This window comes from Rhinatrema bivittatum, chromosome 13 (assembly GCF_901001135.1).
Source record: "Rhinatrema bivittatum chromosome 13, aRhiBiv1.1, whole genome shotgun sequence".
Lineage (NCBI taxonomy): Eukaryota > Metazoa > Chordata > Amphibia > Gymnophiona > Rhinatrematidae > Rhinatrema > Rhinatrema bivittatum.
In genome coordinates this window covers 41,395,903-41,421,561 of record NC_042627.1, presented here as the reverse complement: position 1 = coordinate 41,421,561, position 25,659 = coordinate 41,395,903, and the positions used below count along the sequence as shown (strand labels likewise).

Below are 25,659 nucleotides of genomic sequence, written 5' to 3'. Positions count from 1 at the left end.
AAACTGTACACCCTAGCAAATGGCAATATCTAAGAATTAAAATTTAATCAAATAAAACAAACATCTTAATATCCTTTTTCTTCTTCTGTCCACAGTTTTTAGGAAAAAGCTTTTCTACATCCCCTGGAAATTGATTTCTCTAATAAACAGGCTGACTGACTTCAGGCGTTCACTTCCCCAACACCATGGAGATCCAGCACCTTTATTCCACATGAGCTGCCAACCCTCCGTCACAGCCCCTGTATAAAGCAAGCAGAGCTGATCACTGAGGAAGCAGTACAGCGCCAGACAGTGAGGGATTGGAGGAGCTGACAACCGATCTGGATTTCTGACTGCCTCATGCCATTAGCATACACACAGGCACCGCATCCTATAAAAGGCTCACTGGCCACAAAGGGGGCTGGATTTCGCTTCCCTTGTCACAGCACCGGTCCGGAGCCAACTTGCCCGCTCCCTTCATCCTCTTTGTCTCTGGAGTGCTGGATGCCGTAAGGAAGGCTGGGGGGGGGGGGAAGGACACCCGTAGCTGTCCCTGCAGCCCTGTCCTGTCCATTCCCTGCTTCCAGGGAAAGGGATGCACTGCTGCAATCGGGACTCATGCACTGATGCCTTAACTGATCTGTAAGGTTGGACCTGGCCTCTGTGTCTGCTTCTGGTTACCTGTAAAGACCGAGGCTTTGGAGCTGTCCTCTAAAGTTTGCATTTGGGACAAGGAACTGAGTGATCCTTTTAGGGGTATCTGCAACAATGGACTTTAAGGAGCTTCATTTTTGGATGATTGTAGCAGCATCTCTGATAAGTGGTAAGTTAAAATAATTCTCGTTCTTCTGCTTTCATTTTTGTTCCTGTTAGCAAAAGGCATATCTTAAACAGCAGGCGAACCTTTTGGGCTGCAGGAAAATGTATTTCTGCCCCCGCCCCTCCTTGTAATGGAAATATGCACCATCAGTTTAAAAACTGACCGTCTGGCTCACGAGCAAGTGTATCTGCTAGTAACTCCCGTGGTTAACGCTGAAGTAGATATCCGTTTAAAAATGAGCCATTTGCTCTGTTTGGCAAGTGATTCCTGCAAAATTCCTTGGTTCACCTTTCTCCTTTTTCATATTCAAGTCTCCCTGCAAGGCGAATACCAGAGGAAGCTGTATAAGGAACTGTTGAAGAATTACAATCCCTTAGAGAGACCCGTGGCCAACGATTCCCTCCCTCTCACCGTCTCCTTCGGTCTCAGCCTCATGCAGATCATGGACGTGGTAATTATAAACCTGTGGGTAACAGGGGGCTTATTCCACGCTCTCGTAACTAAGAAATAGAAATTATGCTTATTCACAACAGGTTAAAGAGGCTGGGAGTAGCTGAAGGGACATAAAATATCTGGCAATAGAGATGTGAATCGTGTGATCGATCGTCTTAACGATCGATTTCGGCTGGGGGGGGAGGGAATCTTATCGTCGCGGTTTTGTTTTTTAAAATATTGTGTAAATCGTAAATCGGGGGAGGGCGGGAAAACCAGCACACTAAAACATCCCTAAAACCCACCCCGACCCTTTAAAATAAATCCCCCACCCTCCCGAACCCCCCCAAAATGCCTTAAATTACTTGGGGTCCAGAGGGAGGGTCCCGGTGTGATCTTTTACTCTCGGACCTCCGGTGCGTTGTAGAAATGGCGCCGGCGCTACCTTTGCCCTGTCATATGACAGCAGGGCAAAGATAGCACCGGCGCTATTTTGTTTTTTTGTCCCCCGACGTCAGGAGCGTAGGAGATCGCTCCCGGACCCCCGCTGGACCCCCAGGGACTTTTGGCCAGCTTGGGGGGGCCTCCTGACCCCCACAAGACTTGCCAAAAGTCCAGCGGGGGTCCGGGAACGACCTCCTAAACTCGAATCATTTTGCCGTACAGCAAAATGGCGCCGACCATGCCGTACGGTCGGCGCCATTTTGCTGGCCAAAAGTCCCTGGGGGTCCAGCGGGGGTCCGGGAGCGATCTCCTGGACGCGTGACGTCGGGAGCTAGGAATCAAAATGGCACCAGCGCTACCTTTGCCCTGTCACATGATAAGGGCAAAGGGCCACCGGCGCCATTTCTCTTCACAGCAGCCGTGGGCAGAGAGCGGGACATCGTGCCGGGATCATTGCGCCGGGACCCCAGGTCATTTAAAACATTTTGGGGGTGTTCGGGAGGGTGGGAGTTTGTTTTAAAGGTTCGGGGTGGGTGTTAGGGTTTTTTTGGTGTGCCGGTTTTCCTACCCCCTATTTAACGATACAATACAAATGCCCCTGACGATAAATCGTGGGCATTTGTATTGTATCGTGCACTCTAACGATTTTGGACGATTTTAAAATTATCTGACGATAATTTTAATCATTCAAAAACGATTCACATCCCTATCTGGCAAGGCAGTGCAATAGCCAGCAAACTTTTGAATGATTAAGTTGGAATTGAAAAGAGATAAATACTGATGAAAGACCTTTTTGGTTCATTTTATTTATGGATTTCATTTTGATATCATTAAAATGAAAGACTTTAAAATAATGCTCCTCAAGTAAAACTCTATGTAGATATTTTAGTTTACAGTGATTCTATAAATAGCACATTTATACTTTGGTTATTCAGACTCTGGGAGGTGTATATTTATTTTATTTATTTATTTATTTTATATACCGGTGTTCGATTTTACATATCACATTGGTTTACATTTAAGCAAAATTTGCAGGAACTCATGCGTTACCTTTATCAAATACATTAAACATTTAAATATGGGGATTGTTAACAAGGGATATAAAAGAACATGGGGAATGGCTAACACTACAGGATGCATGAAGGGGTGCACAAAGGAGAGAACATATCTATATCTATCTTATCTACCTATCTATCTATGTCTTGCAGCCTTCCTCAATAAATATATCCCTGTCGACAAATGACCCACCCATATAATCATTCTAATCTAGATCCCCACTCACTTATTAGCTCTTTTATTAGCTTTTGTCTCCTAAAGCACCTTATTCTATCCAATGTCACTCAATTTAAATTGTTCCTATCTCAAATAATCCCACCTATCTCACCTAGTTCAGATCTTCCTAAAGCTCTTATTTGTCCTTTGTTGTATGCTATGTCTGTTAGTCTTGGCTTCACTGTAAGCTCAAAGGAGCAGGGACTGTCTGTTTTATGTGCCTGGAAAGCTCTGCCTACACTTAGCTGTGGTATACAAGTAATAATAACTATAACTATAACTCTCTCTGTTGAAAATCACTTTTTTCCCAGCTGCTGCTCCTTCATATCCTCTAGTTAAGCAGACCCCTTATGAAAGGCTAAAGAGATTAGGACTCTTCAGCTTGGAGAAGAGACGGCTGAGGGGTAGATATGATAGATGTTTATAAAATAATGAGTGGAATGGAATAAGTGTTTATCGGTTGTTTACTCTTTCAAAAAGTATAAAGACCAGGGGAAACACAATGAAGATACTGGACAATACATTTAAAACTAATAAGAGAAAATATTTTTGTAGTCAACACATAATTAAGCTCTGTAATTTGTTGCCAGAGGATATGTGAAAGCTGTTAGTGTAGATGCATTTAAAAATAATTTGACAAGTTCCTGGAGGAAAAGTCCAAAACCCATTATTTAAGGTAGAGTTGCAGAAATCCACTGCTTATTCTTGGGATAAGCAGCATGAAATCTATCTACCCCTTGGGGTCCTGCCAAGTACTTGTGACCTGGATTGGCCACTTGGAAACAGGGTACAGGGCTTGATGGACCCTTGGTCTGACCTAGTATAGCAAGTCTTACATTCTTATGTTCATTCTCCACTACAAATGTTGACTAATTAACCTTATATTCCTTTTAATTACTTGATAGTTTCAAAAACTATAAATGTCATAGCTGTCAGAAAATAGTTTTTAATATTGAATGCCTGTTTTTACTTTTTTCAACAGCAGAGCAATATCATATTTCAACAAAATAATGTTGAGGAAATCCCTAAATGCCAGCCCTGTTTGTAGCACCTGAAGAATGGAGAAGGGCAACCAAAATGATAAAGGGGATGGAACAACTCCCCTATGAGGAAAGGCTGAAGAGGTTAGGGCTGTTCAGCTTGGAGAAGAGACGGCTGAGGGGGGATATGATAGAGGTCTTTAAGATCATGAGAGGTCTTGAACGAATAGATGTGACTCGGTTATTTACATTTTCGAATAACAGAAGGACTAGGGGGTATTCCATGAAGTTAGCAAGTAGAACATTTACGTCTAATCGGAGAAAATTCTTTTTCACTCAATGCACAATAAAGCTCTGGAATTTGTTGCCAGAGGATGTGGTTAGTGCAGTTAGTGTAGCTGGGTTCAAAAAAGGTTTGGATAAGTTCTTGGAGGAGAAGTCCATTAATGGCTATTAATCAATTATACTTAGGGGTAGATTTTAAATACTTGCGTGATCGCGTACTGTTGTTCGCGCACCAGGCGCAAACAAAAGTACGCTGGATTTTATAAGATACGCGCGTAGCCGCGCGTATCTTATAAAATCCGGGGTCGGCACGCACAAGGGGGTGCACATTTGTGCAACCTGCGCGCGTAGAGTCCAGCGCGAGCTGCCTATTCCCTCCGAGGCCGCTCCGATTTTGGAGCGGCCTCGGAGGGAACTTTCCTTCGCCCTCCCCCCACCTTCTCCTCCCTTCCTCTACTTAACCCACCCCCCCGGCCCTATCTAAACCCCCCCCTACCTTTGCGCGCGACGGCGGCAGCCCCGCTCCGTCCTCCGGTCCCAGGGGCTGGTCCGGAGGCCTCGACCACGCCCCCGGGCCCGCCCCCGAAACACCGCGGCACGCCCCCAGACACGCCCCCTCCCCGCCCCTTTTCAAAAGCCCTGGGACTTACGCACGTCCCGGGGCTTTATGCTTGCCGGTGGCCTATGCAAAATAGGCGCGCCGGCGCGCAGGGCTTTTAAAATCCGCCCCTTAGGGAATAGCCACTGCTATTAATTGCATCAGTAGCATGGGATCTTCTTAGTGTTTGGGTAATTGCCAGGTTCTTGTGGCCTGGTTTTGGCCTCTGTTGGAAACAGGATGCTGGGCTTGATGGACCCTTGGTCTGACCCAGTATGGCAATTTCTTATGTTCTTATGTTCTTATCTACTGTGTGATAGATTCTCTGTTTTTAGTCTTGTAGCTTTTTATAAAGTTGGTAACAACCACAATTTATGAAGTCCATATTCAGCTGCTCGGTTATCTTAAAGTTAACTGGATAAGTTTATCCAGTTAATTTTAGGCAGGGGTATGAGCCGACCAGAGTTAGCCAGATAACTTATCCAGCTTACTCAACTCCTCCTAGTTATGCCCTCTGAATGCCCCTAACTTATCCAGCTAAATTCTAGCTGGCTAACATATTACCCAGCTAGAAATCAGCCGTGTAAGTGCTCAAATCTTCATTTAGCAAGATAAACTTCTGAGTTATCCAGGTCAATGCATTTGAATATGGACCTCTAAATTAGTAGTGAGCATGGATGTCAATAATACTGAATTACAAACTTTTCTGAATGCAAGGAATGATCTGTTGCTTTAAAAAAAAAGGGGGGGGGGGGGTTATTTAGTTGGTCAATGTGCCAAGCCATGTTAAAATTGGCTGATAATGTGCATTATTAATGGATGTTAAAACCTGGTGTTTTAAAGCAGATAACACCGAGGTTACCATTGCCAGTAATTCATCAGAATTACTGGGAACTCAAATTGTGTTTCCTACAGGATTTATGTTCATCGGTTTTAAATATTAATGAGCTGCTTTGTATGCATTCCCCCCCCCCCCCCCTCTATCTTCATGAGGGTATTTTTCACTATTTGCCTTTTGTTGCCTAAAATTTCATTAGTATGGGGATCTCGTAGCTGTTTTGGTCTGAGCGAATGCCGGATTATTTTTAGATTGTGAAAATTATTGGGCCAACATAAGAATTAACCATAAATATTGTTGTGCATAAGCTTTTGAGATCACATAGCTACATTCTTAAGGATACAATCACATCTAAAGAAGGGACCAATGTGATCTCAAAAGCTCATGTACTGCTATTCCTTTCCAAAAGCATTAGGTTGGCCCAATAACAGATATCTCAATCTGAAAAGATATTGACATGAAATCAGTAGACTGAGTTCTAGCAAAAAGTTTAGGAAGTGAGGTGTGGTGTAAACTTAGTCTTATTGTAAAACATATTGGGGTAGATTTTAAAAAAGTGTGCCTTCGCGTACTTTTGTTGGCGCACCAGGCGCAAACAAAAGTACGCTGGATTTTAGTAGATACGCGCGTAGCCACGCGTATCTGCTAAAATCCAGGATCGGCGCGCGCAAGGCTGCCGATTTTGTGCAGCCGGCGCGCGCCGAGCCGCGCAGCCTGCCTCCGTTCCCTCCAAGGCCGCTCCGAAATCGGAGCGGCCTCGGAGGGAACTCACTTTCGCCCTCCCCTCACCTTCCCCTCCCTTCCTCTATTTAACCCACCCCCCCCCCGGCCCTATCTAACCCCCCCCCCCACCTTTGTCGGGGGATTTATGCCTCCCAGAGGGAGAAGTAAATCCCCGCGCACCAGCGGGCCGCTAGCGCGCCGAGACGCGACCTGGGGGCGGTTCTGGAGGGCGCGGCCATGCCCCCGGACCGCCCCGGGCCACATCCCGCCCCCAAAACGCCATGCCGATCGGCCCCGCCCCCGACACGCCCCCTCAAAAAACCCTGCGACTTACGCGACTTACGAGACAGGACTTTCCATAGGCCTGCCGGCGCTCTGCACGCGCCGGCAGGCCTATGGAAAATAGGCGCACCAGCACGCAAGGCCCTGCTCGCGTAAATCCAGGCGGATTTACGCGAGCAGGGCTCTTAAAATCCGCCCCATTAGAGCTTGTGCATCAAAAGTCATAACCTGCTCTAACAAGTCAGAGCCAATGCTGTCTCTTTTCTATATCAATGTAGCAAGTGGGGCAAAAATTAATGGCATTGTATTCATTAAGAAACACAAATTGTGGTTTGCAACTGCTTGTCCTGTGTAAATATGCAGATTTAGGTGGGACAAGCAGTTAATAAAGGCAGAGCAACAGGCAGGGGCAGCTCAAGACAACCTGAGGCAAAGGATGAGAGGGCACCCCCTCCCCATAGGTCAAATTACTGAGGGGCTGGGGGAGGGGTCACCCTTAGAGTCTGCCTTGCTGGGGTTGGGGGATGTGGGGTTCCCGGAGGAGTGTCAGATAAGGTGTCCGTGATAATATTTCTAGGGAACTGGTAAACCAACCACACTCCCAGGAACCCTACCAATTTCCACTCTCTCAGGGCAGGTGCAAGAGTAGAAAGGCAAACCTTAAAACCTTGCACCACCACCCGTCCTCCCCACACATAATCAAAAAATGCATGCATTTATTTTGAAATGTCTTATAAACAACTTCCCCACCCCCTAACGAGAGATTTTTACATGAAAAAGGGCATTTAAAATACAGTCTTCTGAGATAAAAACATGTATGTTATATTTACATGCATTGCTGTGGTGCCAACCAGAAAACCCTGAAAATAATAAACCCATATGGTATTAGGCCTCCTGTAAAGCGTGTTGCCCAGGCTCTTAGATAGCCATGAGAAAACTAAATTATGATTACAATATTTGTAAACCTCCCATACCAAAACAACAGTAAATGCCAGCACTCAAACAGCAGTAACCCTATCTATGAAAAGGCAACATTGCAAATATTACAACAGGTCCTAGAACACATTACACCTCCTACCAGGAAAACAGAACAAGCCAGGCTACTATAGATCCATACACAGAAACTACATGCTAGAAGAATACCTCACCTTAGTCACACATTCATAACACAGAAAGACCCTCACCAAACAGACTAAAATGTATAATTAGAATCTGGCAGAGAAAATCTGAATTGGAAACTGCAATAAGCCAGATTTAGTATGCAGTGCTTTCATGGAAAAAAAGAAATATCACTATTCCTTCCTTGTTAAACATCAAATACAATCAAGATATATATATAACATCAACAATACCAATAATTAAAAATGTATACAAAAAATTGAAAAAATGTAGCAAACACCAATAAAATATTTCAAAACAGCAGACACATCAAATAACATCCATTTATTTAAAACTAAGGATTAAAAAAATCCTCCATTGTCCATACCAGGGATTTTTTTTTATTTCCAGCCATTCTGAGACTGTCCTGGATTAGCTGGGAAGGGGAAGGAGAAGGGTGCACAGACATTTTCCTTTCATTCTCATAAATTTTCTCTCTCACACACACTCTAACACACATGCTCATTCTCATACACACTCATGCTCATTCACTCACTCCCTCTCATACACACACACACACAAGCTCTTACACACTCCGTGGTTTTCTCTTCCTCACACATACATAACCCTCTCTCACAGTCAGTGGCTTTCTCTCCCCCTCCCCACACATACAGGCACTTTCTCACACACAGTGGATCTCTCACATGCTTAATTGCTTTCTGTACCTTAGATACTCAAGCATTCTCTCACATTCAGTGGTCCTCTCATATACAAACACACATAGGTCCTTTCTCCCTCTCTTTCAGGCCAATACAGTTAGCCAATACAGTTAGCCGTCATTTGGACGCGCATTTTGTACGCGCTAGCTTTACCCCTTAAGGGGTAATAGTGTGTCCAAAACGTGCGTCCAACCCCCCCAGAACCTAATAGCACCCGCAACATGCAGATGCATGTTGATGGCCCTATTAGGTATTCCTGCGCGATTCAGAAAGCAAAATGTGCAGCCAAGCCGCACATTTTGCTTTCAGAAATTAGCGCCTACCCAAAGGTAGGCGCTAGTTTCTGCTGGCACCGGGAAAGTGCACAGAAAAGCAGTAAAAACTGCTTTTCTGTGCACCCTCTGACTTAATATCATGGTGATATTAAGTCAGAGGTCCCGAAAGTTTAAAAAAGTAAAAAATTAAATAAAAAAAAAAATTTAAACGGGCCCGCGGCTGGCGGGTCGAAAACCGGACACTCAATTTTGCTGGCGTCCGGTTTCCGAACCCGTGGCTGTCAGCCGGCTCGAGAACCGATGCCGGCAAAATTGAGCGTCGGCTGTCAAACCCGCTGACGGCCGCCGCTTCCGTCAAAAAAGAGGCGCTAGGGACGCACTAGTGTCCCTAGCGCCTCTTTTTACCACCGGCCCTAAATAAAATAAATTAAAATACTGAATCGCGTGCACAGGAGAGTGGCACGTGCGCCGCAATTTTACTGTATCGGCCCGTTTGGTATATATACACACACATACTACTTTTCAGGGCTCCGTGGGACTCTTACAAAAAGGGGAGGGAGGCAAGCACCAAGTGGGGCGGCGGCCAGCAGCACAAGGATACATGCATCTTTGTTTTGTTGAGAGGAATGCAGCAATGTGTACAACCAGCAGAAAGCAGCCCAATAAATTTACTTTTCGGCTATACCAATGGTGTTGCAGACCTCGGGGGACTCCCTTAGATGGCGAAGACAGGTGGAAACAGAGGGAGGCATAACTACTTACCTTTAGTTTGGAAAGAAGAGAAATGCCAGGTGCTTGTAGCCTGGATTGGCCACTGTTGAAAACAGGATGCTGGGCTTGATGGACCTTTGGTCTGACCCAGTATGGCAATTTTATATGTTCTTATGTAACAAAAATTAGAGACTGTATGTTCTCCATAGCAAGCCCAATACTATGGAACTCTCTACCTGAGCCTCTGCGACTGACTCCAGAAACAAAGCATTTCAAATATGAACTAAAAACATGGGTATTTAAAAATGCCTATAACCTGACTTAAAAATATCTGAACTCAGAGCATGTAGCTACAAAGACAATCTCTTTAAGAACATAACAGTGGAACTAGATACCTCACTTCATTCCTACTATGCCCCCTAAATGTACTAGAACATCTCTGTAGACCTACATTGCCCCTGTTTACATTAGTCAATTTATGTGCTGATCTGTAATATGTTAGTCAATGCATGTTTCGATCTATAATATGCATATGATATGTTCATATTAAGTCAATGAGGACGTTATAAAGAGGAGGCAGCAAAACACTGCACGGAGCGGCAGTAGCCACAGAGGCATTCACGGAGCGGGATGCCAGTGGCCAGTGGTTGATATTCCACCTTCACGGAGCGGAAGGATGGAGGGCTGCCATCTTCAAATTAAAAAAACAAACAAAAAAAACCAGGGGTGGGTAAGAGTATGTAAAATTAACGGAGAGTTCATAGGCTATAGGTATTACCAATTATTAGGCTTATTCAATATTTGTTGATAGTTAATGTGGCTTTCAGTGCATACTTCACTTTCAATGCATATCCAGCATAGCTCTCTGCTTCAACAGCAGGGGAGAAGAAAAACTAATACTTCATGCATATCCAGCATAGCTCTCTGCTTCAACGGCAGGGGAGAAGTAAAACTAATACTTCACGCATATCCAGCATAGCTCTCTGCTTCAACGGCAGGGGAGAAGAAAAACAACCAATAAGGGCTGAATAACATAGTCTGGGTAAACAAATAAGTATGGGTGTAGCTTGCTTGTTGCAGAGGTTACTACCCCTAACTAATCAAGCTTGATATTTCACTTGGATGCAGCTCCATCACTGCTGTCTGCATTAATGGTGGGGGTGAAAGGGAAATAGAACCAAGGGTTGCTAAGAGCCAAGAGAAACAGATAAGTATGAAAGGAAAGAAGTTTGAAGCTTGCTGGGCAGAGTGGATGGGCTGATTGGTCTTCTTCTGCCGTCATTTCTATGTTTCTATGTTTCTATGTTTCAATGCTCAAAGTTTTGTATGTCATGTTGAAAACCGTTGTGATCTTCATTTGGAATGACAATATATAAAATGGCTAAATAAATGAGTGCTTTCTGTTCCTTCTGAGTGGCAAAGATCCAAATCAATTCCTTAAAATCTAAAGTTTGGACTATGTCATGCTCTATTGATAAGACATTTTTATTTACAGAAGCTGCATTCTCCACTTGCACCCATTACCGTAAGAGTGAAAAGCATTAGGAGAGCAGTGGAAACATTTTGAAAGATGATATATAATTTGGTTTTCTATATGTACTCCAGAACATTCTTTGGAGTTGAGTCTGCCAGTACGTGTCTGGAAAGTGTCTTCAATTCATCATACAAGTTAGTTGCATCAATGTCATGTAGCTCACCATTGGCGAGCATTTTCTCAAGGTCACCCCACTTTTGTTGAAGGACTTCAGGTACAGTCATATCTCAAACATCTAGCAGTGCTCTTTGAGCTGCAATTCATCAACTGACTTGATTGCAGCATCAATTAACTTTGAATTACTATTTGGGCTCTGTGATAGGGGCATCTTGTGCCTCATAATCAAAATGTTGTCTTTTTATGGCAAGACCTTTGCTGGCTCAGCTGGGAAACTAGAATCAATATTAAGTTCTTCTGCCAACTTCTATGCATTTTTAGAACATTTTCAAGTTCTTCAGCAGAATGGTAATTTTGGAGGAACAATTTTGCAGCTTCCAGTTATGTTATTGCTCCACAAATTTTGATTTCAACCCTCTGGAGTATTTTATTAACTTTATTTCCAATAGAATATCATGCCAGAATACTAAACCTACACAGAAATTTGAATATGCAGATATTGCTTGTGATTCCTGTTGCTTCTGCATTTGTTTTCACCCAAATGGTTCCTGTCAAAGTATCTTTTCCCATAACTGCAGTTAAGGTATCGTCTACTTTGCCAATCTGGTTGCGGATAGCCTTTACTGCTTCCACATGAGTTTCCCATCTTTTGGGAAACTCATGTGGAAGCTCAGTGGTTTCAATGTAAGATATTGTATTACCAGACTATGTTTTAAAATTTGCCATTGATGAAAGGATGCAGAGAAAAATGCATACATGCTTTGAATAGTGCTAAAGAACAAAAAACTTCAACACACACAAAGCAGCATCACTCCCTACCAAGTACAATGAATGAGAACTGCAAGGGACAATAAAAGCTAGTGGATTTAACTTATTCATCGAAGTATCTACACCATTCTTTTTTTCCTTTTATGTTGACTCCATTATCATAGCTCTGTCCTCTCATGTCCACAAGGTTATGTCCATTTCCTTTAACTTCTGAAGCAGCACATCTATCATCCCAGCTCCTGTATGTCATCTATGTCAAGTGAATTCCAGGAAATGCTGTTGGACATTTACTACAGGAGTTTCATTTTTTAAAATGCACCATTAAAGGCATTTGTTCAGTATGGCTGATGTAGGGATACAGTCCAGAATGATGGAGTAATGTTTTGCAGACTTCGAGTGTTCCAAAATCTTCTTTTTAATTTGTATGGCCAGTAACTGAATGATTTCATTTTGAATTTCTTTTCCCAGGTAGGTAGTGGGAATTTCTTTGTAGATTACTTTTCTTAGATGCTCCTGAATCAAACTCTCCTATTGACTCCACAATTTTAAGGAAGTTGCCATTGTTTGCCACAAATAACTGATCTGACTTCCCATGCAGAGCAAGGTTTTGAGTAGCGAGTACTTTCACAATTCCAATAAAATCTTGTTAGAAGTTTTCTCCAGTGATGAGTCTTAGACAGTCTTCTGTTGATTGTTTACATCTTTAGTTGCCTTTAACCACAGTCTTGATGCTAGCTCTTTCCAGCTCCAGAATTCTCCAGAGTAATGCCATCCTTATCGTGATTTGCCAGAGTTCTAGCCAGGTTCCTCCCATCCTTTGTCCCAGAAGAACTTATTCTTAATGCAGATGTAGTGATGTCAGCCTGGAACAGTTTGCAGCAAAAGCAGCATGCGGCATCCTGGATCTTCAAGTACATCAGCAAATGCCTTTCCTCTTTCTCACCACTGGGTTTTTCACGCCAGTAATGAATATGATGAAAGTATAGGATCTTTTGGAAACCTTGAACACTTTCACTTGCTTTAGACCATTTAGTACAGCTTACTGCTTATTTCTGGTCACAGCCCTCGATCTTCTAAGAAGGACTGATTGAATTCTGAAGCAGCCGCACCCTCTGGCTCAATCACACTCCCATATGCCGTGGTTTCTTTGTCAGGTACATGCACATCTTCATCCATTTGAGCTGTTGACATGGATGCAGTGCAGTCAGTTCTGAAATAACTGGAATATCCGTGAGGGCTGTTCTACTTGAACCCTCAAAGTGAAGACTTTCCATCTCAGAAGATTCTTCATGTTGAGCATTAGTTGCTGCTGTTGTAACAAACATTAGTATGGCTCCTTTTTCTTCTGATAAAGCAACCACCTTTTCTTCCTTCTGTTTTTATATTGTGCTCCAGATAGATGTCGACTTCCATTTGATGTACGTGCAGATTGTGTAAAGTATGGTGTTCCTGAGAATGTGCACTAAATTCACCTATTTCTGAAAATCAGAAAACAGACTACATATGGCACCATCATGCACAAGAGGGGCCCAGCGTACCCAACAAATCCAAGTACAAAGACAGGCCCTCAACAAATGCAGAATAAGTGATCATGAGTTAGAAAAAGAAACACATTTCCTCTTGTTTTGTGCAAAATGTATAAGACATCCAATAAGTATTCCAGTCTCAAGGATATTGCATCATCTTTCACAGGTCAAATCCATTCTTAGAAGACAAGTCAACCAGAACAGAAGGCACAGTACGTCTAGGTTTCTGAGGCAAGGAGGGTCATGCTGATGTTCTCCCTTCCACCTGTGGGCTGGAACTCACAGTACTTACTATTCCTAAGCAGCCTTATCATGTATAGCCCGGCACTTAAGGTTTGCAGTTTGGATACCGCTGGTTTGGATGTCAAACGAGATGGCCACTGCAGGGGCATTTCAGGGGACACATGCTGCCACCTAGGACTAAACTTAGGATGGTGTAAGGCTCAGGGCAAATCAACTGCAGTGGGGCCCTGGACTGCTGGCTGACAGGAAATTATAGTGTTGGGGATGCGGTGACCATGGTGGTGCGGGGCCCCCCAAAGTACAGGGTTTAGGACGGTCCCCTCCTCATTCATCCTTCCTAAGGATAGCCCTGTCACCCATCCCAAAGATTTGCCACATGAGGTGGCCACCTCACCCTGCCTAATGATAGAAGTGCCCCTGCAGAGCAAATTATTTGGGCTGAGCAAGCAGAGAACTGTGGACTTTGCCACAGTGGTGAATCTGGAGCACAAGTCCATGCAGTGGGGGAGGGGGGGGGAGGAGGGGGATGTAAAACCAAGACTGGATCAGTTTGACCAGTGGAAAGGGAACCAATTGGCTACTCTAACAAGTGCTAAACATGCAATATTTGTCATGGTTTTACCTGCTATGGAGTCTCCCTATGCCAAGGTTCTGCCTGCTGTGCAACCTTGCTTCCACAAGAGGTTCTCAGTGAGCCCTGATTACAGCACTGCCAGTTTACCTCCTCACTGGTCACACTACACCTCATCCTCAGCCCTTCTTAACCCAGCCTGCTCAATATCTCAATGTCTCTTCATTGAGTCGGCTCGGCTCTCTGACCTGGCCACTCTTACTTGATTATCCTGTCTTGCCTAGTGGCATACCCAGGCCTCCTATCTTGCTTTGTGGCTTATTCAGAACTCTTTACCTTGCCTTGTGGCCTCTCTTGGTCTCTTGCCTTGCTCTGTTACTCCCTGGGCCTCTCTGCCTTACCTTATAGCCTTCAGGCCTGCTAGATTCTCCAAGCCAGCCTTGTGCCCTTTTGGGCTTCCCTATTCTGTCTAATCCAGTCCTTCTTTGTCCTTGTCCAGACCTATCTTTGTCCAGTCCTTGTTCTATCTTGTACCACCCAGTCCAGCTCCTTGTCTGTTTCCCAGTCCTTACCCTTGTCCCTGGTTCAGCCCTGTCTGTATCTAGCCTCTGCCTGCCCTTAGTACCTGGTTTCAGCTCTCAGCCAGTCCCTGTTTCCATCCCCCAGTCTGTGCTCTTTATCTAGCCTGTCTGAGGTCTGTATTCAGCCCCAGTCTATACTGTCTGCCCAGCCCCAGTCTATGCTCTGTATGCAGCTCCCAGTCAGTTCCTGTATCCAGCTCCCAGCTATACTTGTATCCAGCTATCCAACCTGTGTACCCTCAGCTTCCAGTCAGTGCCTGACCCCAGCTCCCAGTCTACACAGAAGCTCCCAGTCTGTGTCTGTACCATGATGTTCTGCCAGAGATAAGTCCTACCAGCCCCCAGAACCTAAGGGCTCAACCTGTGAGAGAGTGGTATGGAATAAGCAGAAGACCAGCCCTAGTCCAGCCCTGTGGTCCTGTACTGCTTCTGCAAGGGTGCTCCCTGACTCCAGCCTGCCAGTCCTTGACAGGTTCCTCTGTAGTGATCCACATTTATTGCTGCTGCAAAGCAGGGGCCAATTGGCTGCTTTTTCTTTCAAACGGGCCATTGGACGTGTGTTTTCGACGTGCTAGCGTTACCCCTTATTCAGTAAGGGGCTGAAAACGCGCGTCCAACCCGCCAAACCTAATAGTGCCCACAACATGCAAATGCATGTTGATGGCCCTATTAGGTATTCCCGCACGATTCAGAAAACAAAATATGCAGCCAAGCCGCACATTTTGCTTTCAGAAATTAGCGCCTACCCAAAGGTAGGCGCTAATTTCTTCAGGCACCAGGAAAGTGCACAGAAAAGCAGTAAAAACTGCTTTTCTGTGCACCCTCCGACTTAATATCATGGCGATATTAAGTCAGAGTCCCGAGTTTCGAAAAGTAAAAAAAAAAAAAAATTTGAAGTCGGCCCGCGGCTGTCGGGTCAAAAACCGGATGCTCAATTTTGCCAGCGTCCGGTTTCCGAGCCCGTGGCTGTCAGCGGGCTCAAGAACCGACGCCAGCAAAATTGAGCATTGGCTGTCAAACCCGCTGACAGCCGCCGCTCCGGTCCAAAAGGAGGCGCTAGGGACGCACTAGTGTCCCTAGCGCCTCCTTTTGCCTGTTTTTACTGCCGGGCCTCATTTGAATAGAGAATCGCGCGCACAGGAGAGTGGCCTGTGCGTGCGCCGGGAGAGCAGGTGTTCGCCCGCTTTCCCGCGGACTTTACTGTATCGGCCCGATAGTTTGCTACTTGCCTTATGAAAACTGTTTATACACTTTGTAACAGCTTGCCTTCTCTGGTAAGAACATCTAGGAGAAACTCATTTTATAAAGGCATTTGAAGATGCTTAGACTCATGGTTTTGGTGCTGGATTAAACATTTCTTCTAGTGCTAAAATATTGATCCAGGTGTAGTGTCTCACTATAGAATGGTAGCACTGGGCTGCACAGCATTGGCATGTTATATGAACCCATTAAGTGTCTGCATTTTTTTTTCTGCCTATGTTTACCCTGAAAAGTTAGGTGCATTTCATTTGGCTTTTCTCTGCCTACTTTTCACATTCAGATGCTTACCTTAGTAGAATTGTTGAGGGAGTTTGTAGGCAGGTAACATAGAAACATAGAAATGACGGCAGATGAAGACCAAACGGCCCATCCAGTCTGCCCAGCAAGCCTCACACATTTTTTCTCTCATACTTATCTGTTTCTCTTAGCTCTTGGTTCTATTTCCCTTCCACCCCCACCATTAATGTAGAGAGCAGTGATGGAGCTGCATCCAAGTGAAATGTCTAGCTTGATTAGTTAGGGGTAGTAGGGGTAGTAACCGCCGCAATAAGCAAGCTACACCCATGCTTATTTGTTTTACCCAGACTATGTTATACAGCCCTTATTGGTTGTTTTTCTTTTCCCCTGCCGTTGAAGCAGAGAGCTATGCTGGAAATGCGTGATGTATCAGTCTTTCTCCCATGCCGTTGAAGCAGAGAGCCATGCTGGATATGCATCGAAAGTGAAGTATCAGGCACATTTGGTTTGGGGTAGTAACCGCCGTAACAAGCCAGCTACTCCCCGCTTTGTGAGTGCAAATCCTTTTTTCCATATTTCCTCTTGCTGTTGAAGCTTAGAGTGATGTTGGAGTCACAGTAACCATGTATATGTTTATTGAATAAGGGTATTGTCTCCAGGCAGTAGCCATCATTCTGGCGAGTCCCCCACTCTTCATTGGCGGCCTCTTGAATTTATGGATCCATAGTGTTTATCCCACGCCCCTTTGAAGTCCTTCACAGTTCTGGTCTTCACCACTTCCTCTGGAAGGGCATTCCAGGCATCCACCACCCTCTCCGTGAAGAAATACGTCCTGACGTTGGTTCTGAATCTTCCTCCCTGGAGCTTCAAATCGTGACCCCTGGTTCTGCTGATTTTTTTCCTACGGAAAAGGTTTGTCATTGTCTTTGGATCATTAAAACCTTTCAAGTATCTGAAAGTCTGTATCATATCACCTCTGCTCCTCCTTTCCTCCAGGGTGTACATATTTATATTCTTCAATCTCTCCTCGTATGTCATCCGATGAAGATCCTCCACCTTCCTGGTCGCCCTTCTCTGTACCGCTTCCATCTTGTCTTTGTCTTTTTGTAGATACGGTCTCCAGAACTGAACACAGTACTCCAGGTGAGGCCTCACCAAGGACCTGTACAAGGGAATAATCACTTCCCTTTTCTTACTCGATATTCCTCTCTCTATGCAGCCCAGCATTCTTCTGGCTTTTGCTATTGCCTTGTCGCATTGTTTCGCAGACTTCATATCATTAGACACTATCACCCCAAGGTCCCTCTCCTGCTCCGTGCACATCAGCCTTCCCCCCCCCCCCCCCCCCCATCGAATACAGTTCATTCGGATTTCCACTCCCCATATGCATGATTTTGCACTTCTTGGCATTGAATCTCAGCTGCCATATAGGACATGATATAAAGGAGCCAATGTAGTAAAGTGTGTCAGGCTATCACAAGTGTAACACATGTTAAATGCTTTTGCAAGTAGTTAACACACATTAGCAGTGTTCTTCAAGCATTGAAGCTAGTTTAGATGTGTTAACAATGTTGTTAATGCGTGTAAACTAGCTTGCAACAGTGTTAACAAAAAAATCTATGCTAATAGGTAATGGCATTCAAAACTATGCAAACTAGCTTATTATCTATTAGCACTGCAATAAAAGTACATGTGTAAAATGCTTCACAGATGCATTAACATAAAAAACTTAATTATGCCTCGGGGTCGTGTATTTAAGTTTTTACCATACCATCCACATGTATGCATATACTTTAAATCAACAGCAATACTCCTATTCCTCCATTGGTTCCCAATGCTTAATCAATTATGACCATCATATTACGCAATTAGGCATTATCGACAAAATGCTTTCACAAATGTTCACTCTCTGCCTTACATATTAATCATGGGTCACTGTGAGTCCCAATGTAATATTTGTTTTTAAAGGTTTTCTTTTTTTTGTAATTAAAACAGTCCATAATGTAATTTATAAATCAAAACCATCTTCATACTTAATTTTTGGACAATTTTTGGACTGTACTAGATGATGGTGTCCCTAGAATGAGAGGCGTAGTAAGCAGGGGCGTGAGAGGGGCAGTCTGCCCTGGGTGACAACAGGGGGAGGGGTGCCATTGCTACCAGCAGGGAGGTCCTGTGGCGGCACAGAGCATACTGGCGGGATTTCCACTCCCCGCCAGCAAAAGCAAGGTCCTGTGGAAGAGGCTAGTGGAAGAAGAAGAGGCCCAGTGGTGTCGCCGGCACTCCTAGAACTGGCGGCAGAAGAGGCCCGGCGGTGCCACCGGTGTTTTCCGGAGCTGCTGGTGGCAGAAGAGGCCCTGCTATGCAGCCAGTAGCCAAAGAAGCGAGACACTGGCCCTGTGAGAGTAAGTACCAATGTATAAAAGGGGTTTGTGTGTGTGTGTGTATATGTGTGTGTATGAGAAGATGAGTGTTTAGAAGAGTGTGTGTGTGCCTGTGTATATATATGAGAGGGTGCATGTGGGTGTGTATGTGTGAGAAGGTGCCTGTAGGTGTGTGTGTATATAAGAGTGTGCCTGTGTTCAGGGGTGGGGGTGTGGGTGAGAGAGAGGAAGCATGTATGTCTGTACGTGGGTGAGACAGGAATCGTGTGTGAGAGATATATAGGAAGCATGTGTGTGTGTATGTGTGAGAGATAAATGGAGGAAAAGTGTGTGTCTCTTTCACATACACTCAAGCGCCCTCTGTCTTTCAGCAAGTGTGTATGTGTGTGAGAGACAGAGGGAACATATATTGTTTGTGTTTCTGTGTACCCCCTGTTCACGACCATCTTAGGGTGACAGGTATGGTGAGTGGGGGATTTTTAAAATCCTTTGTTTTAATAACTGGGTGTTATTTGATGTCTTCTGTTTGAAATATTTTATTGATGTTTAGGAAATGTTTAAAAGTTTGTACAGGAGCTTCTAATTATTGAATATTATTCTGTTCATCAGCTGTTTTGAAATGTATATTTTTTAGTATGGTTTTGCTATTCTGATTGATTTATATTTCTTGATTGGATTGTTTTGAGGAATAGTGATTTTCTGCTTTTCCATTGTTGCGCTGCATACAGAATCTGGCTTGTGGTTTCCAGTTCCGTTTTTGTCTGCTTTGTGTGCATGTGTCTGCTTTGTGTTAGCATGTGAGAGAGACACAGAGGAAGTGTGTATCTCTCTCACACACACACATGCTCCCTCTGTCTTTCACCAAGAATGTATGTGTGTGTATGAGAGAGGGGGAACATATTTTGTGTGTGTGTGTTTGTGTGCATGCGTGCCCTCAGTCCATAACAATCTTGGGGTGACAGATATGGAGAGCGGGAGATTTTTAAAATCCTTATTAGTTTTAGTTATTTATTTATTTATTTAGAACTTTTATATACCGATATTCATGTAACAGAATTACATATCACTTCGGTTTACAGCAAAACGATACAAACATGGAAGAAAGCATTACATCAAACAAGGGGTACAAGAACTGGGATCAATGAAACAAATAAATAATAGGCTCTTCTTGAGAGCAAGAGATTAAAAAAGACAAAGAGTCATATTACTAAGAGATTAACACAGTGTCATGTTACTAAAGGTAAATAAACAGGGGAAACGAAACAAGGATTTATATTACTAAGAGATTAAAAGAGTGTCATGTTATTAGGTACATAACAGGGGAAACTAAAGCTGACATTGCTAGGAAGATAGAGTCAGGGTGGAATAAAACAGGGGAACAGGGAAAGGGCCAAAAGCACAGAGTACTCAGGGGATAGGATACGGGGTCGAGGCCATAAGCCAAAGGGAAGGGGATAATTAGGGCAGAGCCTGCCTGCAATGCTGTGCCTGGATTGGGGAACGAGAGGCTAAATGAGAACTAGACCAGAATAATAAACATGGTGGGATTAGTGGATTGATCAACTGAAATAAGAAGGTTAAACTGAGAGCTAGTCCGGTTCTTGAAGTGGTAGAAAACTGGGAGGATCGTCTGAAATTAAGGAAAGGCTTGACCGAACAACCAAGTTTTGAGTCTTGTTTTGAAGGTTATTGGGCATCGTTCTAGCTGGAGATCTGGTGGGAGGGCGTTCCATTGTGGAGGGCCAGCTGTGGAAAGAGCTCGTTTCCTTAATGTGATTTTGGCGGGGGAGGGGGGGGGCGTAGAGAGTGTCTCGATAGGCAGATCTCACCGGTCTGGAGGGTATGTGGGGATGAAGTGGGATATTAAGAACCAGAGGAGTGAGATTGTGAATGGCTTTATGTAAGACCATTAGGACTTTGTACATAATTCTAAATTTGATTGGGAGCCAGTGCAGGTTCCACAGGATATGTGTAATGTGTTCTCTTTTATTGGTCTTAGTCAAAATCCTGGCTGTGGCGTTCTGCAACATCTGTAAGGGTTTGATGGTGTTTGCTGGGAGACCGAGCAGAAGCGAGTTGCAGTAGTCAATTTTTGAAAAAATGATTGATTGAAGAACTGTGCAGTAGTCTTGGAAGTGGAGGAGCGGTCTCAACCATTTTAGGACTAGTAATTTAAAAAAGCAAACCTTTGTGGTATTATTGATAAATTTTTTTAGGTTCAGTTGATTGTCCATGATGACTCCAAGGTTTCTCACATGGGAGGAGAGGGCTGGTTGAAAGGTGGGATGATTGTTGGAAACTACATAATTGACATCCTGGGAGATGAGGAGGAGTTCAGTCTTGTTGGTATTAAGGATTAAGTTGAGGTTTGTGAGAAGGTGGTTGATAGATTGAAGGCAGTTGTTCCAGAAGCAGAGGGTTTTGTGTAGAGAGTCAGTAATCGGGATGAGTATTTGCACATCATCGGCGAATATGTGGTAGATTAACTTTAGATTGGAAAGGAGCTGGCAGAGCAGAGGAAGGTAAATGTTGAAGAGGGTCGGGGATAGGGAGGATCCTTGCGGAACTCCCAGGGTTGAGCTGACGGGTTGTGATTCTTTGTTGTTGATTTTGACCTTGTAGAATCTGTTGTTGAGGAAAGACTTGAACCAACTAAGTGCGGTGCCTTTGATGCCGATGTCAGCTAGCCGATCCACGAGAACTGAGTGGTTCACAGTGTCGAAGGCAGCTGATAAGTCGAGGAGAATAAGCAGACAAGGTTGTTTTTTTTCTAGGTTCAGAAGTATGGTGTCTGATAGTGAAATTAAGAGGGCTTCTGTGTTTAGAGACTTCCGGAAGCCGAACTGAGCTGGGGCTAAGATTTTGTTTTCATCCAAATATTCCGAAAGTTGCTTATTGACTATTTTTTCCAAGATTTTAGAGATGAATGGAAGGTTGGCTATAGGGCGGAAGTTGGCTGGGTCATCAGGTGACAAGTTGGGTTTTTTCAATAGCGGTTTGAGAATGGCAAGTTTCATGGGGTCTGGAACTAGGCCTTGTGTTAAGGAGCAGTTAATGATTTTTGCAATAGGCTTGGCGATGGCTTTAGGGATGGAGATGAGTAGATTTGATGGAATCGCATCTGAAGGGTGAGATGAAGGTTTGAGCTTCTTTAGTAAGGTTTCTATCTCTAAGGAGGAAGTAGGCTCGAAAGCTTCCAGGCTTGTGGTCTGTTGTAGAGAGGCAGAGAAAGGGGGGGGAGGAGGCTGACCCTTGATGGCCATTAGCGTTGATATCAGATTGGTGATTTTTTTCTTGAAGTATAAGGCGAGCTCTGAGGCTTTGCTAGCCGCTTGATCGTCCGGAATAGTTGTGGGGAGAGGGTTTGGTGAGGGTTGAAACGTATGAAAATAATGCTTTCGAATCGAAGATGAAGTGGTGGATTTTCCTTGAGAAGAAATCTCTCTTTGTTCGGATGATGGAGATCCTATAGCAGTGCATGAGTGATTTATAAGCAGCTAGGTTCGTTGATGAAGGATTTTTTCGCCAGGAGTGTTCACTGCTTCTTAATTCTTGCTTGAGAGTTTTCAGTTCTGGGGTGTACCAAGGTTTCCTGTTGCCTGTGTTAGTGCGAAGGACTTTAGTGGTTAATGGGCAAGTTAGGTCAGCTACTTTTTTGGTGATCTTGAACCATGAGGAGGTGGCCGTGTCTGCATCCGAAAGGTCCAGATGGTCTAATTCTATTGCTAGGTGCGAGCTGAGGATGTCCAGGTTGAACAGTTTCCTGTATTGGACCGTGGTTTTTTTGTAGCGATCGGGGGGTGGGTTGGTTGGTTGGTTTTCAAGATTGTGGTGATCAACCTGTGATCAGTTATTAGGTGTTATTTGATATGTTTGCTGTTTTGAAATATTTTATCAATGTTTAGAACATTTTAAATTATATATTGGGGGGGGGTGGGGGGGGCTGTGCCACAGAAGTATCCTCCCCGGGTGCCAAATACTTTGGGTATGCCTCTGCCTAAAGGACATTGGAAATTGTTCCATGCACAATCTATTACATTCATGGAGTAATACTATCAATGGTAAAATCTACGAGGTCAGAGAGCATTCGGACTGTTCTATGACACATGTGGTCTATTTTATTGAATGTCCGGGCCCTAAGAAATATAGAGAGAGGACACAACAGAAGATATATACTTGTTTGATAGAACATTGTAACTGTATTTCTATACAGAAGATACAAGCTCCCTTAGTCCAACATTGTATGGAGCATTCTCACACTTTTCAAGATCTGAAATGACTTGTGTTGGAAAGGGTTAGGCAAAATCCTCGGGGGGTGGGAGGGATCATGAATCATTTTTTAATTTTAGAGAACAGCACTGGATTTCTCATCTCAAAACTATTGCTCCCAATGGGTTTAATAATGAGATTGCTTGGTACTGATTAATTTGATTGACAAGTACTTATTATACAAGGGAGGCAACAGTTTGATAACATCATGTCCTGTGGAACGCCAGGTTGGCTTGATGCAATATGTAGTTTCTCCAGTTTCTCTGGCAAATTTGAGGTATATGTTATTTGTATGAGGAAGTATAATTATCATCTGCACATACTTTTATACAAGTATTTTAGCATCTGAGGAATGTGTCCCTCATTTGCATCTCATTAACACTGGTTGTTAAACACAGTGTTTAGCATGTGTACTATGTGCATTAATGGCAGATGTTAGCACACTATAGTTCATTGGCCCCAAACTGAGTTAGAGTTGTAAACTCCTATGATTAGGGAAAAGAAGGATTTTCTGCTTGCTGCTTTGCACATTTTTTTTTATTAGTAGAATAGCTTGTCAGAAATGTTGAGAAAAAATCCCATCTCTCCTATTGCACACCTATCTCCCTCTTCATAATCCTATGTCCCCCTCTTTCCCTCAAAATTCAACATTTATTTTTATTTTATTTATTAAGATGTTTTAATTGCTCCGATGAACTACTCAAAGTGTTGTACAAACATGATAAACAGTTTACAATGCAACATTCTCAAAAAAATAACATCCCACATAGCATCTAAATCATTACACACAATAAATCATATTACAACAAAATCCTAAAAACCCACTTCCATCCATTCCTAAAAAAAACCTTGCTGCCCCCTCCTAAGAATCCCAAGCTGCAAAACAACCTGCTTCACTCACTATTTCCTCAACGTAACAGTCTACCCTGTAGAAAAAGCCACAAGAAATAACATGATTTACTCCATTTCCTGAATCCTCTTGACAATGATATGCCCTTGGGGCTACCACTGAAAATGTCCTCTCTCTCGTTCTTTGTAAATGAGCTCCTTTCACTAAGGGAACACACAAAAGTTTCTCTTGTGAGCACCGTAGCACCTGAGAAGGGGCATAGCAGATAAACATGTCTGCAGATATTCAGGGCCCAGTCTATTGATAGCTTTGAATGTCAATATAAGAATTTTAAATTGCACTCAATATTTAATTGAAAACCAATGCAATGTATGCAACAACGGAATAAAATGTTCTCTGTACCTACATCCACTACAAATTTTAGCTGCTATATTCTGGACTAATTGCAGTCTTTTCAGAGTGACCTGAGGTAGCCTTGTAGGCTGTGTTACATTAGTCCAGATGAGAAATGATTAATGCATGAATAACAGTGGCTAGGTTCTTGGCAGACAATAAAGCTCTTAATTGGTGAATGAGCTGAAGGTTCCGAAAAAACCCTTTCACAGTAGCTGAAATATGTGGTTGAAATAATAATTCGGAGTCCTGCCACAAGCCCAGAATCCATAAAACAGGGACAAAAACCAATCACTCAAGATTTGCCACAACTTGGATACTCTCTGGTATTTCTCCTGTTCCTTCCTCTTTGAAAGGAACAGGAGAAATACCAGAGAGGACTAATACCATCTGGACTAATGTTACCTGAATGTAAACAGCTTTGAAGTGTCTGAAAGGTGGAATCTAAATCTAAATAAATAAATAGCAGCAGATTTACTCAAGTTCAATTTCAGTTTATTTCTACCCAACCAATTTGCCTCTCCATCAAATCCCCTAATTCAATTTATCGAAATCAGGATCTTAATTTTAGGTAACAGGGCAGAAGATCTGAATCTCACTCCCCTTCCCTCCTCTCCCCTGAGTCTCCCAAAGACAAAAATCCTGCTCCTCATCTGACACAGAGATAATGAAACTCCCCTGCCCCAGCCCTCCTTTTTCTGCCCTTGACACCCACCCCTTGCCCCAGGGCAAGACAAGGTATTACGGCAATGAAGACACATCAGGCAGGATTCATGGCAAGAAGGAAAAAAGAAGAGCTGACCACTCCCGTGGGTCCCTTTTTATTGTACATGCATCCATAGCATACAATGTGCCATCACATCATTGGCTCCCCTCCCCATAGCATACAGACGTGTCATTATATCATTGGCTCTCCTAGCCATAGCATACAGATGTGTCATTAGACCATTGGCTCAGGGGGTGTGTACGGATCATTTCATTGGCTGCTGAATCCTATACCATATATGTGTCTGTCTTTTTCTTGCATCTGACTACATGGCAACTAGCTATCCTTTCAGGCAGTCAGGGTTAATTATAAGCTAGAGAAATACGTGACAGCCAGGTATCCTCTCCTTAGGCAGAGAGGTTTAATTATAAGCTAGAGATTTAGATGCACTAGTGTTGCTGTATTCAGTGCAAAGGTCAGAGTTAGTATTAACCCTTGACATGGCCTGCTGGCAAGCTCATAATTCCCCACATCTCACCTTTTCTGTTTTTATTTAAGCAGCATAAGAATATCTCTGAATCCATGCTTTAGACCCCTACTGAAATCTGTTATGTCTTGGTATGGGCTGGAGATAGGGGAAGGGGGATATGGAGAGAAAAGCTGAGTCGGTGTGGTGTGCCAGCTGCTGCAGAGCTCCTGAATCTCCACATCACCCAGAGCTGGTGCAGCATGGTGTGCCAACTGCTGCAGGGCTCAGGATTCCC

The 25,659-nt window shown here is 43.8% G+C and overlaps 1 protein-coding gene across 1 annotated transcript in view; it reads left to right on the top strand.

Moving 5' to 3' along the window:
• The first annotated feature begins 484 nt into the window (after window positions 1–484).
• Window positions 485–25,659, top strand: part of LOC115075411 (neuronal acetylcholine receptor subunit alpha-7-like) — a 147,833-nt gene continuing 122,658 nt past the window's right edge. Inside the window, 2 exon segments of the mRNA XM_029575758.1 lie at window positions 485–802; window positions 1,111–1,250. Of these exon segments, the coding sequence (XP_029431618.1) occupies window positions 748–802; window positions 1,111–1,250 (195 nt within the window). The 5' untranslated portion in view covers window positions 485–747.